The 14477-nt window shown below is 32.2% G+C and overlaps 2 protein-coding genes across 2 annotated transcripts in view; both read right to left on the reverse strand.

The window, feature by feature from the left end:
• The window catches only part of LOC129228272 (E3 ubiquitin-protein ligase SMURF2-like), a 170650-nt gene extending 166099 nt beyond the window's left edge, over positions 1-4551 (reverse strand). The window contains exon 1 of the mRNA XM_054862941.1: positions 4384-4551. Coding sequence (XP_054718916.1) covers positions 4384-4435 — 52 coding nt within the window. The 5' untranslated portion in view covers positions 4436-4551. The remainder of the gene's footprint in view (positions 1-4383) is intronic.
• Positions 4552-9590: 5039 nt separating this feature from the next.
• Positions 9591-14073, reverse strand: LOC129228648 (mitochondrial intermediate peptidase-like). The gene is given in 4 exon segments (XM_054863331.1): positions 9591-10480; positions 10482-10976; positions 10978-11947; positions 13967-14073. Coding segments are annotated over 4 exon segments (2157 nt in total). The 3' UTR covers positions 9591-9895.
• Positions 14074-14477: the final 404 nt, after the last annotated feature.

The following is a 14477-nucleotide window of genomic DNA, read 5'->3' on the forward strand; positions in this document are numbered from 1 at the left end:
ATTGCAATGTTTTAACTAAATGCAGTTATAAATTAAAATTAGCAGAAGGAAATAGCTTTTTTTTTTTCATCAATTTAACCATCTATCCAATGCTACAAAGTTTTTTCTGACCATTTCTACTCGCAGTATTGACAAACCGCTTACGCGCATCCTTTTTTCTGACATTCGTAAACCAGTTTCAAAGCAGTTGGAACTTCACCATCTTTTCCCGCATGGTTTCCCTAGTTGTTTAAGTTTTCAGTTAACATCACTTTGTTTTCAATCTCGTCAGGAGTTTTAGTAACTAAAGAAGTAATGTATGGGAAATATTTGTTTTGCAGCGTTTCTTTGATTCATCACGGTTAAATTGTCAAAGCATTTTAAAATGTCAATTTTTTCCTTGACAGTGAAATCATTGTGCTTTTTCTCCATGGCTAAAATGTTGGACCGTTTAGAGAGTGAAGTTTTTAGTGCAACTGAGAAGGAAGAAAAATTCTTTCTGATTTACTGACAAGAAGGGAACTTGCTTTCCTGGAATCGACTTGTCAGGGTTTGCCTTTGTATTTCTTCTGATTGAGGAACAATAAGAATTGAAAGTTTATGAAAAAGTGACAACAATAAACGAAGACACTGATTACAATGTCAGACTTTTTTAACACATGTAAATATACAAATGTTTCGGGATTTCATGATTCTGATAACAATAAGCAAATGATAACATAAACCGTGATTACATTAAGCAGCACCCACTGTATTAAGTTTAGCTCATATTGAAAATAGAGTATGTTGAGATTACCAAGTTTTATAGAATATCTAAAAATTTAGTTGGAGAACAATTATTCCCCCTCTTACATATTCTTAAAGTAAACATTTTTTTAAACTTACTACTGGGATGCAAACATGCATATTTCCTTATATTCTTAATTTCTGTTAAAAAGAATCTTGAAAAGAGTTAATATGCAGAAAGAAGATGGCAGACATTGGTCTGCTTTTCTCACGTTTCATCTCATCGCAAAACTAAATGAGCAGAATGATTCCCCCCAACCCTCCATAAGGTTCATTAAACATTTATCACCATCCAAGAGTTCTATTTGAAAATGTTCAACTCATTAACATTTTTCAGATTACTTTTTTAACAGAACTCTGTGAAGCGAACCAACGTGTTCTGAAAGCGGAATACGTTGGTTATCATTACCAAAACAACTTCTATAACAATTTTCATAGTGAATATTATCCAATACTCAAACTAACTTAATGTTCTTTTGTGGTTAGCATGAAAAGGAATTAAGTTTAAAGGTCAATATTTAATATTAAAATATTAAATTGACCAACTTCTTATTTTGAACTACTTATGCCAGAACCACCTCATTTTTTCAAGAATTAGCACAGCTTGGATCTTCATCTGCTACTAATACTAAAATACTTATTTTCTAATTCTTCTAAATGTTTTCATTTTTTGTGGGTGTTCTAAAAGTGGACCTATGTACCTCACGTTCTTGGTCTGAAGAAATGGTGTCACAATTTTGTTCTCTATGACGAAAACTTAAGACCTAAAGAACTTACTTTAAAAGAGGAGTTTAATTTATTACTCCATTCTTCATTACAATCATTTTAAAAAAAATCAAATTACTCAGTACTAAAAAAAATCAATAAAATTTGTTCAATACAACTAACTGTACTATGACATTTTGTTAAGGATTTTATATACTGCCGTGCTAAATGTAAAAGTCATATCTGCAGCCGAGATCAAAATGAGAAATTGCCCTGTAATGTTTTACGCTTCCATGGATTTGATTTAGGGGCAACTTTTTCAATTTATTCAAATACTTCTCATTGACAAATAACCATCATAAAAAATTGTATTAAGATGAAATATCCGACAAAAAACCACCTGGTGGCCGTAACTTAATGCTGATAAAAAGTGTAAACACTACTTTTGTGCTTAGCAAGGCAGAATAGGTCTATGGTCATAAATTAAAACAAAAATTTCTATACTAAAAATATCGAGACCTGTCCGACGCGCCTCATCTCTCCCTATTACTTATGTCAAAAATGCATGCTAACTTGACTTGAGTCTTTAAACATTTAAGGGAGAAAACCCATGAAATGTTTATACAATGCATTTGATATAAACACTGATTCAAATGTTACAAACTTTGATATTTGAATTAACATTTTACCTTAATTTTTACTAATTAAAGGCTTGCTAATTACCCATACTATAATTGTATATATAATTCATGACAACTGTTATTACTTCACGCTTCTTAAGCAAGCTCTAATTCATCCCTAAGGGTTTTTGAGTTTAAGGGCTTTTTCAAAGTATTTTGCCCAAATGTTGAGTCTGCAACATGACACTTTTTTTGCCATAACTATTTGATTTACTGTTTGATTAGCACATTGTTTTATTTTTAGTTTACGCATTGGTAGGATTAACTCAGATTAAAATTTTGCCCTAGTCAAACAGTAAATTAAATAGGTATGGCAAAAAAATGTCTCATGTTGCAGACTCTATATTTGGACAAAATACTGTGAAATGGCACTGATACCAGTATTAAAATTGAAAAACCCAACCCTAGTCGCTGTCTACGGTCATAAAAAGAAAAATGTCTGTGCGTCAGTGTGAGCTGCATCTCCATCTCCCTTATATATTTTACAGTATTAATGGTGGCTGCATTAATGTGAATGAAAGAGCGGATGCCAAAAAAAATTTGGTTTGTTTTGCTCCAATCAGTAGAAATTTTCAAATAGTGAATGGATTTTTAATGTTGTGGCTTTGAAATGTAAATAGATAAGCTTACATCAAAAATTATAATCGACAAAATATTTGAATGGAAAATTTTACATCAGAAAATATAATCAACAAATATTTGAATAGTACATTTACGGCCAAATGCTTCAGAAATGGTGCAGTAGCATACAATGATGATGATTGCTTACCAGTAGCATAGCCAGAGTTTCAGAGAGGGTCCAATGAAATTTGCATGTACAAATTGGAGTTTTCTAAAGCATATGAACAGGAAAATTATGTGTGAGAATAGGAATATCTTCAAATTTTCTTACTCATTTCAGAGAAAATCAAGACAACATGGACCCACCCTTGGCCACTATAGCTTCCATTTTTATATTTAGTAGCTAATGGTAATAGGCAAGAGCAAAGACACTTTTTCTTTTCCCTCTTCAAACTCTTAAAGATGAAACTTAAGAAACATCTTTGTAAATTAACGTGTTTTTAAAATACTGGTCTGCGCTAATTCTATATTAGCTACCAGTTTGTTGTGCACTCTTGGCTTCCTCAAGAGGTTTTCCATCTCTAGCTCAGTCACTTTCCTAAGCCGGGCTGATGAGTGCTAATAAGCACGAAACTGCAGTCCTCGGCTGGAAATGACTGGGCTGGCGGTGTATTTCATGAAATTAAATTGGTTTAACAAACGGCGATGATATGCTTGGCATAATGTTGACTGTTTTTGATGTTGGTTATGTTTTTTTCTTCCAAAAAAAAAAAAAAAACTGCTGCTTATTTGCTCTCCTTATGATATAGGTATAAAATGATTTCAGAGCATAAAAAAAAAATCACATTTAAAAAAAAATCATGAAGATTTTTTTCATTCAAGTTTTGTAAATGACTAGGGTTTTCTGTTGTAAACAAGAATAAACTTTTTAACATGCGAGTGAGGGGAAAAAATTGTTTTTCTATTTCAGTAGTAAGATGCAGATAATGTTTCCAAGATTTGAGAAATTGCAGTGAATAATTTCAACTTCTTTTCAAAATCTATTACGAATAATTTTCTAAAACATTTTAAATTTCTACACTCAAAATTATTTGGTGTTAAAGCACAAAACGCCTTTGAATTCGCAACTTAAAGGAAAATCTTTTTCTTATGTTTACATCAGATAAATGAAACTTCATCAACATCCTACATGACTAAAGCAGTGTCACAGACTGCGATTCTCTCATTTTATTCTTTTGATAATTTTCTAAATCAGCACTTACGCTATTAGTAAGTGCACTTTGTGTGACACCCAAGGAGTTTTGTGCTAATATCATTTTTAAACATAATAATGGGATATGCATCAACGTACTATATGATGTAGATCCCTTTACGAATAAATATCTAGGAGGATAAAAAATTGAGTATTTGCATGAGTGTACGAAATATCTGTTTCATAAAAACTATTATGCTGGGTCTGAAAGTTTTCACGATCAGGCATAAACAAAGTTCGCTATTTAAGCTACGTGATTAACACACCCAAACAATTAAATGCTTACGGAAGTTTGAAAGAAACAAAACTTATTCAAATTCAAGCACTATTTTTGAAGGATTAAATGTAAGCAAAAACATAGGGGAAAATCTATTAATTAGAAATTTTTCATAGTATAATAATAACAACTTAAAAACTTACTTGTTAGGCGGATTTTCATAGCTCCAATCCTTCTGCTAGGTTGATTTGCCATTTGGCTTTACCAAATTAAACCTAAATAATCCTTAAGCAGAAGCACAATTCACAACATATTTTTCGCCAGTAATCCATGATTGTTTCTTACAAACTTTGTAGTTACAAACTTTTCTCACACTTTACGGTTCTCATTACGTGACATTACCCGTGACGGAATGATACAAGCTACTAGACATCCCCACCGATCCTTGATTGGGTGACAGTAGTGACAAGTCAAGTATTCTGCCGCGAAAAAAAAGTAGTCTGTTTACAAAGGATCTTTAATTTGCGAAAAAGTTTTTTTAGTTGAATTTAGTAATTAAAACTCTGTTGTAATTTAAAATGTTATTGCTGTTTTTCGTTCATTGAAGAATAACAAAATGTTCGTGACTTATTATTATTATTAAATGCTTAAGCGTAAATTTAAAAAAATAATTTACTCGAATTTTTGAACGAACCTTTTTGCCAAAAAATCATAGTGTTTTCACCAATTTTCTCACATTATTATTTGAAGTATTCTGAATTTATCGGTGTATTTATAATTTGTAAACATTCAATTTCATAGCAATAACTCCTTGCAAAATATTTCTGTTTTCTTCCTTTTTCTCCCCTCCCCCCCTTCCCCATAAATGATATAAGATTTGAATGAACTGGGATCAAGTGCGCAAAATGTACGGCTTAGGAATGAAAGACTTTAATTTCAAATTCAGTTTAATTGATATTAGTAATAATTATTTTGTTTATTTATTTTCCCTTCGACTAGAACGCTGTAACGACCTCGGTGAAACGTTGCACGATATTGCGACATTTCACTACGTAGATGTATATCCGTCAGTTACTAGTTTCACTATCTTCAAATCAATAAATTGTACCATATTCCTTTACTTCCTCAATAATAACTAGAATTATTTTAAAAATGAACAGGTTTAAAACTTTGAGACATTACATATGCATATAAAAAATTATCTTCTTTTGAAAAATCGCACAAAAATGTCAAAAGAAACCTAGTTTCAAATGACGTATTTTTTCCCCCTTCTTTTTTTAATCATGCTGTGTGTGTGTGTGTTTTTCCCCCATCTTAAATTCTTTACTTAGGGAAATTTTTGGTTCCAGAAATTTTGGAAATAATAATTATTATTATTATTTTATTTTTTTTTTATGTGTGAACAAAAACTAAAGAAAAAAAAGAAAATCCATGTTTTTTTTATCCAATTAAAAAATACTATAAACAAATTGCAAACGAAAAATGTAAAACTTTTAGGGAAAATCCTAATGGTGACCATTCTTAATTTATATGTACTATTAAAGTAGCATTTCAAAACAGAGTACACAAAGCAGTTTTTTTTTTTTTTTTTTTTCAACATTTGTTATATTGTGAATAATTTGATGAGAAAAGAAAATTTTATGTCAAAAAAGGTATCAGACTATTTTACTAGCTTCCAGGGCAACAGGAGAAGGGGGTGGGGTAGGATGATGGAAGCAAAGCTCTAAGGGAAAAGAAATCCGGGAGGAGAGGATTGTCTAGCATAGCGAGAAATTTTTCAAGGGTGGAAGAGGGGATTAACTGAAATATACTTTTGGTGCTTAATTTGCATGGGATCTCTCGGAAGCCAAGTCTCTGCACTTCTTTTCAATGTGATGTAAATTTTAACATTTTTAGGTGCACTTTGGGCTGAGTGTGGATCATATAAGGCTCTTGCACTTCTTATGTTTGAAATTACACTCTAACAAACCTAGTTCTTTGTTTTAATTAGATCAAAGGTTCTCAAACTTTTCCGGCTCGGGGCACCTTTGGGGAATTTGGACTTTTTCATAACACCTTAGTCTATTTCTATCATATACATATCTCCACATTTCCCTCTGGGTTTGGAGGAAGCTTTATTAAAACAAACATATTACCAATACAGCAACAACTCTGACCTTTTGTATTGTAACAGATATCAAATCTAATTCTTGTTTCACTCGCTGTAACATATCAAAATCAATAGTAGAATGTGTGGTTATCATCGTTTGGCATTTATCTTATAAATCACGTGGCACATGGGGCACAAACTCGATATCTTCCATGTAACTCTTTAAAAAAAATTGCTTGCAGTTAGGTCCGGAAAGCAGTGGTTGCTCATTGTCATCATCAGAATCTCATCCAATTAAATTATTAGGAAGCTCGAAATTGAGGAAATGGGGAAGGCCTGTGAGAGGACGGAGAGGTACCCCATCTTGTTGCAAATGATCTACAGCAAATGAAACAAGGATTAATCTTTTAGACTTTATATCTGCTTCATTAAGAAAGGTTCACCTATTGAACATCTGAGACACAAAACTTGTAAGGTAAAGACACACAAAACTTGGAGAGGTATGTGATGATGTTGTTATTTGGTGATGAATTTTGCTGAATCATATGATACATGAATGTTCATCCGTGATCGTAGTAGGTTCAGCAGAATGGAAACGAGGACGTTAATAAATTATTAAGCTTTTGTTTTCAGGCATTAAATCTAGATATATATAAATTCAAATAGTATTCAGCTCACTAAGAGGCATTTAAGCATTCAAATAATAATGAAAGGCACATTTTTAAATACAAATACAATTGATCAAGAATACCTTATCTCCTTTTTCTCATGAATCATAGAGGTTGTATTTTAACGGTTATTTTTTTTCACACCCACTATCTCCCCTGTCCGCTCATCTTCTCTTTTCAAACCTTTCCCACGGAACCCAGAGAAGATCCTCACCAATTCGCCTCCCCACAGTAAAATAATACATGCCAAAAGCGCCAACGCACACATTTTCCACTGCTCCTCCGCGAGGCAGGTTACCATAATGAAGGGATTTCGATAATCCGGCCAAACATACATAAACATACACATTACAAGGTCCTCCACTCTTCAGTAAAATCAACGTGTAGCAGTATTGGTAATGTGTTTGTTTTAATAAGCCTTTCAAACCCCGGAGGGAATTGCTACACACCCAGCCTTTTTGCGACACCACTCACTTCTTCTTACAGCACCCCAGGGTGCCGAGGCACCCAGTTTGAGAGCCCCTGGGTTAGATAGTAGTACTTGAATTATTAATTTTAAATAAATAACTTTCACAATAGATAAAATAATCAGCATTGCAACGGCATTAATCACAACTTTCTGGGAAAATTCAAGTTTACAGAGAAAAAACAACAATGTAGATATTCACATAAATTTTTAATCACTAATACATACAGGCACCAGATTACAGATAACTTTAACAATTTTTCCTAGTTAAAAAGAGGCAATAAAAACAGGGATGCCCCTCCCCCCCCCAAAAAAGAGAAAAAGAACCCTCAAAACAACCCCCTTAAAAATTTCAATGGCATAGTATGACCCCCCCCCCCCCGTGGTGTGCACTTCTAATAATATACCCAAGTTAAGAAATTGACGAAAAAAAAAGAAGACTAATATTTGAATATGAGTGATGAAAGTGAGATAATAAATATTTTCAAGCCTTATTCATAAATTAGTACAAATAATGTTAAAAAAACAAGTTATTTATGTTACAGATTATAAAGGCTCAGATTCATATAACATTTTTCCCTTGTGCCACCAAAGTTCACAATGTGCACCCACACCAATTGTTTTGAATTTTCTTAATTTGATTCTAATTTTAATTTTATCGGTCCATGCAATGGAAGTTTAAATTCAAAATCAAAGCGGGATTAGAGGCAGTTTTCGGTGCAAACATCGAACATTTTTTAAATATTCTGCTTCCAGAATCAATATGGAACCCACAATGCACAGTCAGGGTTTGTATTTTGTCTACATTTCATAAAAAACCCAAGGCGTTGGATGACCCAGATGTTTGATATACACAATCATTATAATGATGTAATAGAATACTGGTTCACAATATATTTTGTTCAATGTAAAATTTTCAACTAAACAGTAATTGTTGTGCACTACTGTTAAAGTTAATGATTATTTTTTTTTTTACATGTATCTATTTCAGTAGTAAATTCAGATGTAAAATAATTATGCTTAGGATTTATCTCTAGAATTTATAGACTTAGTGAGCTTTTAAGAAATATTACAAGTTTTCATTGTCATGCTATTAATTTTGAAGAATTATTTCCTTTACCGTGTTTGTAATTTCCACTTAGAGGCCATTAGCTCGATTATTGGAAGTAGTTTTAAACCACAACGAGAAAATTCCCTTCGCTTCGAAGAAAAAATTAAATAATAGCAGACTTGGTAGAGGAATTGTTCTCAGCGGCCTGCAATGCAAATTGAAAACCACAAAATTAGTCTGCAAGGTAAACCAGCATTAAATTAGTCATTATAACACATCACCATTTAATGCATGAAAATAAAATGCTAAATTTATTTATTTATTTTTTTTGAAAAATGTAGAATAAAAGCAAGCTTCAAAACAAAATGGAAAACTGAGTCTCAGATAGCTGGCAGAGCAAGTGTGTTTAACCTCTCAGCCACAATGGATTCCAATACAGATTTTGGCACCTTTTTTGTTTTTCTGTTTCATTCTGAAATGTATTTTTCTACTTTAAATTCAACAGATTCATGCAGAAAGGGTAAAAAACAATCTTTCCAATTCAGAAATAGTCTGCAGACTTGCTCAAGGATCTGTAACAGGCATCAAGCTTTTTCCGCTCCAGGATTGCAGATACACTTTTTGACCTATTCTCTACCAGAAGAAAAAAAAAAGTTAGTTCAAAGTTGCATTGGTGAACAGCAGCTTGCTATGCAATCAGGTCTCATCAGAAATTCCTGCTTCACACTTAAGCTGATTGGTTGAACTTTTTTAGTAAAGGAGCCACAAGAGAAGAAGCTTACAAAGAGAATATTTCATAGATAAAATCTGTACCAAGTCAGACTAACGTAAGTCATATCGTTACTACTTTACAGGAGAGTAAAAACGGTAGTCAAGTAGTGCTGAATCTAGGGGGAGCAAGACGGGGACTTTGCCTTAGTTAGCAAGATAACCCTGTTTCTGTTTTTTTTTTTTTTTTTCATTATAACTAGGTATACAAAATTTGAAGGATGATGGGTATAGGGTGCAGTTTCAAGTCTTTGCATCAATTTAGAAAAATAGTAGATCCGGCACTGTTGTCTAGTGAATACAAAAGTTGAGACTCCCACTCTTATAGTACTGGTAAAGAGCTATAAAGATTTTTTTCATACATAGAATTACATTGCTATGACACAATATGAAATATGATTCTACATACAATGCAATAATAACCCAAAAACTGCCATTTTTGGACTTACGTCTAGCCATGAGGCACAGATATTTGAGTTGTTAATTGAATACTCGAATTTTCAGGAGTGCCATATTATGTAATGTTGAGTCATTTAACAGAAAATAATTTAAGTTGGCAGTTTAAAATTTGGTAATCTTATTTGCAAGTTTGGTACCAACATAAGTCATCATTAAACCTTATTAGTGATAACAATTTATTTTCTAAAATAAATTTACTCAATAAAAATTAATATCAATCTGGATATTTATAATTAATATCTTTTAACAATGCATCAGACAAAGTTTGTGGGGTAACTTTAACACCTAGGAAATCTTCGACCAACAATCGTGGAGGCTTTGAACCACCATGTGCTAGGACTTCATTTCGATATCTTTTTCCTGCTTCAAAGCTGAAAGGATTGTCTTTAAAATATTCATACCATATCCATGAAGCTACAGCACGAGAAACAAGGTATGAATAATACTTGGCACCATAACCTACCAAATGTCCAAAACGTAGTTGCCATGCTGTATTTGGAACATGTGGCAAACCATAGAAAGTATTTTGTATTTGAGCTAATAAATCGGTTGTAGAACAATTGAGCAACTGGTAACCATGACAGGCTTGGTCAAAAGCTGCGTAAAATACTTGCAATTGCGTTTCGGAAGCCAAAAACATCTTTTTTGTACTTCCTAATTTCTTGACTAGATCCATTGGTATCACTTCTCCTGTCTTGTAGTGTCTGGCAAATTTTGAGACTACTCGAGGATCTGAAGCAAAATATTCCATTAAGACGGATGGAACTTCAGCCAAGTCAGTAGAACATCTAGTTCCGGTGGACATGTTGATAAGTTGTGCGTGCCAACATTGAGTGCATTGCATGGCCCATTTCATGAAATAAATTGTCCACCATACAATGAGTTAGAAGGGAAGGTTGTGACCAGGTTGCATTTGGTAAGTTCAACATCAAAACAACAATAGGTTTCTGATAAGTTCCATCATCGCACATCCTACCTCCTTGAATTGTGAAATGACAATCTTGATTTGGCTTTCCTGGACGTTCGAAAAAATCACAATAAACATACCCGAGAACTTCCTCATTTTCACTTACACTTAATTTAATAACATCTTCATGCCACAATTCTCCATCTTGTACATCTTCCACATTCAAAGTCACTTGATAAAGAGAGTTAAAAATGTAGTTTAGTCCATCCATACAAGCTCCCAATGAAAAGTATGGACTATAATCAGAAGATTTCACATCAAACTTTTGATGTCTTGCTTCTGACATCAAGTAAGGGACATCCCATGGCATTAATGATTTGCTATTTTTTATTGATTTCTTGCTTTAAATTTAACATTACATTGTAATCACTTTCAGCTTTTGGCTTCAGTTTTTCATTTAATAGCTTTAAAAATTCATGAACAAATTCTGGAGTTCCAGCTATGCTTCCTCGTACTGCACGATGTGCATAAGTAGGGAAACCGCACAATTTAGCCAGTTTATGACGAGCCATCAGCAACTCATTTAGTAATTCTTCTTGTTGTTTATCAGGATATAAGAATATTTTATATGCAGCTTCTCTCAGCAACTCGTTTTTTGAATCTGCGAAAAGGCCATTTACAGCAATTGTTTCCCCATCCACAGCGAAACATTGTCTGATGGTTTCTGGAAGCTGGGACTTTAATATTGTTCTTGGGCTTAATGTCTTATTCATGAAATGAGAACCAACATGCAATATATAATCATTGTAGGCAACTATTTTTTCCCTTTTTTCTTTTTCCAAGTGAATCCCACATTGTTCAAAATCAAATAAAAACAAATTTCCAACATAGTCATCTATGTCATCTGTAGGACAAACATCTCCATTTTCCAAAACTTGCTTCAAATTAATGTACAAATCTGTATTTGTGTTGAGTTTTTCAACTAAGTTGCTAATGTTAACAGAGGTCTCTCTAGCTGCGTATGCAAAACGCTCTTGTGGATGACCGATTCTTACAAATTCCGCTAAATCTGCAACTTTACAAATAGTGTCTGATAACTCATCAAACACCCTTACCATTTTTCTTTGACGTTTAGAATATAAGATTTCATGTATTAAGCACTCTGCTTTGCTAACAGCAGTATCTTTCAGTAAATAAAATCCATTCGGCTCTTGCAATTCTCCGTACCCAAATATGCCAGTACTTTCACCTAAAAAGTGACATTTTAAAGATTTAACTTTTGATGGTTTCGTGTTGAAAGCAGATGCTACAGAAGACCAGGTAGTAAGGTTACTGCTCAAATATAACCTTTCAATTGATCTTGATTTTATAAATATTAAGTTTAATACATTCAGCATTTTGAAATTTAAAAATGAACCGTTTAAAATTTTCAAAATCTTTCCGTTTCCTTTTTATTAACTTTTGCATTGTTTGTAACTCGCCATTAGACCAGCTGAAATGTAGAATATATAATCAAGATTTAACTTTCACATTTCTAAACACATGCCCTTTTTTTTTTCTCTCTCTCTCTCTCTAGAACCAGACGATCGAAAAACGAAAACAATACAGTTGAGCTGTTTATATGCTGGTTTAAGTAACCTTCTGAAGTTCCAACTTCCATAATCTTACATAACTCAAATATTTCTACTTAAGGATGAACTGTAAGAAGAAACAGATCTTTTTAGCGACAGATTTTGAACTTTCTAAATATTTATTTTTGAAATTAACAGGAAAAAAAAAGTACTTGAAAAGATTTCATTCTCCTTAAAAATGGTGCTCACATTTGCCAAAATTATATAAATTTGTGGCAATATTTGAATCGTACACATTGTTTACAAAATTTGCAAATGAATGTCATTATGAATTTGCTGTTAATCAAAAACCTTTTGATCATTTGCAATTTTTTTTTGTTCTTATAATTTCTTAAGTAGTTTAAAATGAGTTTTTTTTCAATGTTTCTGATATCCATATTTATATAAATATTGAATAGTAATTATTCATCGCAAATTTTGAGCTCTAATGCAACTTCTTATACTATTGTTCTCATCCAGTTTTTATATTAACTTTCTGAATGGATTCTATTAATATTGCTGTTAAGAAGTGAGTGAGTTTTTTTTTTTTTTTTTTTTTTTTTTTTTTTTTTTTGTCATTTGACTTGCATTTAACTTCCAAGAATAAATCTTTTGACATTCTGCAAGTGATTTAGTCCTTTTTTATATGAACACTTCCATTTGATTACTGATCAGCTATAAAATTTACTGCGTTAAGTTCTTTTTTATTTGTAAGTAAGACGTAATTCCCAAAATGTTTTGAGTTTATTTATAATTGATTTTGCGACGAAAATCTTAAGATTTCTGTTTTTCGCACAGCCAAGAAAATTTCTTCAGGAAGAGGTCCCCATTTAATCCAACTAATCAGAGAACTTGGCGAAGAATTTTAGATGAAAATTAAATGTAAATTTGTTCATTTAACTCTGCAGAAACTTTTACGGCACTCAAATGTGTATTTTTCATAATTTTGTTTACCTTAAATCTCTGATTACACTTTCTCAACTTTGCCGGTTGATCTTTTCTTACCTTGTTTTCGGTTCGATTCTATTCTTTAAAGCATTTTATAAAGCACTTTACTATAGAATAGAATAAATTAACTAATTTAGAGACATTTCAAACCAATTTACCGCTACTGCGAGGAAAAAAATTAAAATTTCGAATGGTGTTTGTGATTTTTATACGAATACAAGCCATTTTAAAGTAATAAGCACAATATATTGAAGGAATAAATAAACAAAAAATTAAAGCTCAATGTCTTTTAGGGTTCAACACAATGCAAAAATATAAAAAACGACACATGATAATTTTAATCATGAATTTTATTCGAAAATATTTGAGTGTACGATGACTTTTGTGTGGTATTATTTCTCTGTCTCTTCATTTTTTAACACATTTCAAAAAGAAGATGTGTCAATATTTTGAAAAAACTACAGGATTTTATTCAGAATGACATAGGAATGATGTGAGAAAATATTGGACATCATATTTGAATTCAGTTTCACGTTATTTTTGTTTTACTAAAAAATTTCAAAGTGTATGAACACTTTTGGGAGCCACTGTACATTCAGGCCATTTCACAGTAATTTGTCCAAATGTAGTCTGCAACATGACACTTTTTTTGCCATAACTATTTAATTTTCTGTTTAATGAGCACAAAATTTTATTCTGAGTTAATCCTACCAACATATAAACTCAAAATGAAACAATGTGCAGACTCTACATTTGAAGGAAAATACTATGAAAAGGCCCTTCAATGTTGAAGTTGATAGACATTTAAATTCTAAATCACCTTGCACTTAAACCAACATTAACACTCAGCGCACGCTTGTTCCTCAGATTATTCCTCTCAAAATCCAGCCACTTCCTGAATAGAAATCGAGTATTTTTGGAAACCATGATATCTTCACGTAATTTTTAGTAAGCTAGAAAAATACCATACCTATACTACTGTGCTAAGCACAAAAGTCGTATCTGCACTTTTTACCAAAATTGAGTTATGGTCACCAGGTGGTTCTTTGTTACATATTTCATCTAATAACAATGTTTTATGAATCATTTGTCGATGGAAAATATTTTTTAAAGAAAGTCAATCGAAAACATGGAGGTGCAAAACTTCAAACTTACAGGCCAGAAAGCATATAAAAATGAAACATATAGTTTTTTCTAGATAGCATCAGCATGAGAAAACGGGAAAAAAGAAAGAAAATTTTAGGGCAGTTCTCAAAAGGTGGGAGCACACACAGACCTCAACTTTGAAGCTTCAACACCAAATAACTTTCATTTTAATTAACTCAAAATTT

Source organism: Uloborus diversus, chromosome 8 (assembly GCF_026930045.1).
Source record: "Uloborus diversus isolate 005 chromosome 8, Udiv.v.3.1, whole genome shotgun sequence".
Taxonomy (NCBI): Eukaryota; Metazoa; Arthropoda; class Arachnida; order Araneae; family Uloboridae; genus Uloborus; species Uloborus diversus.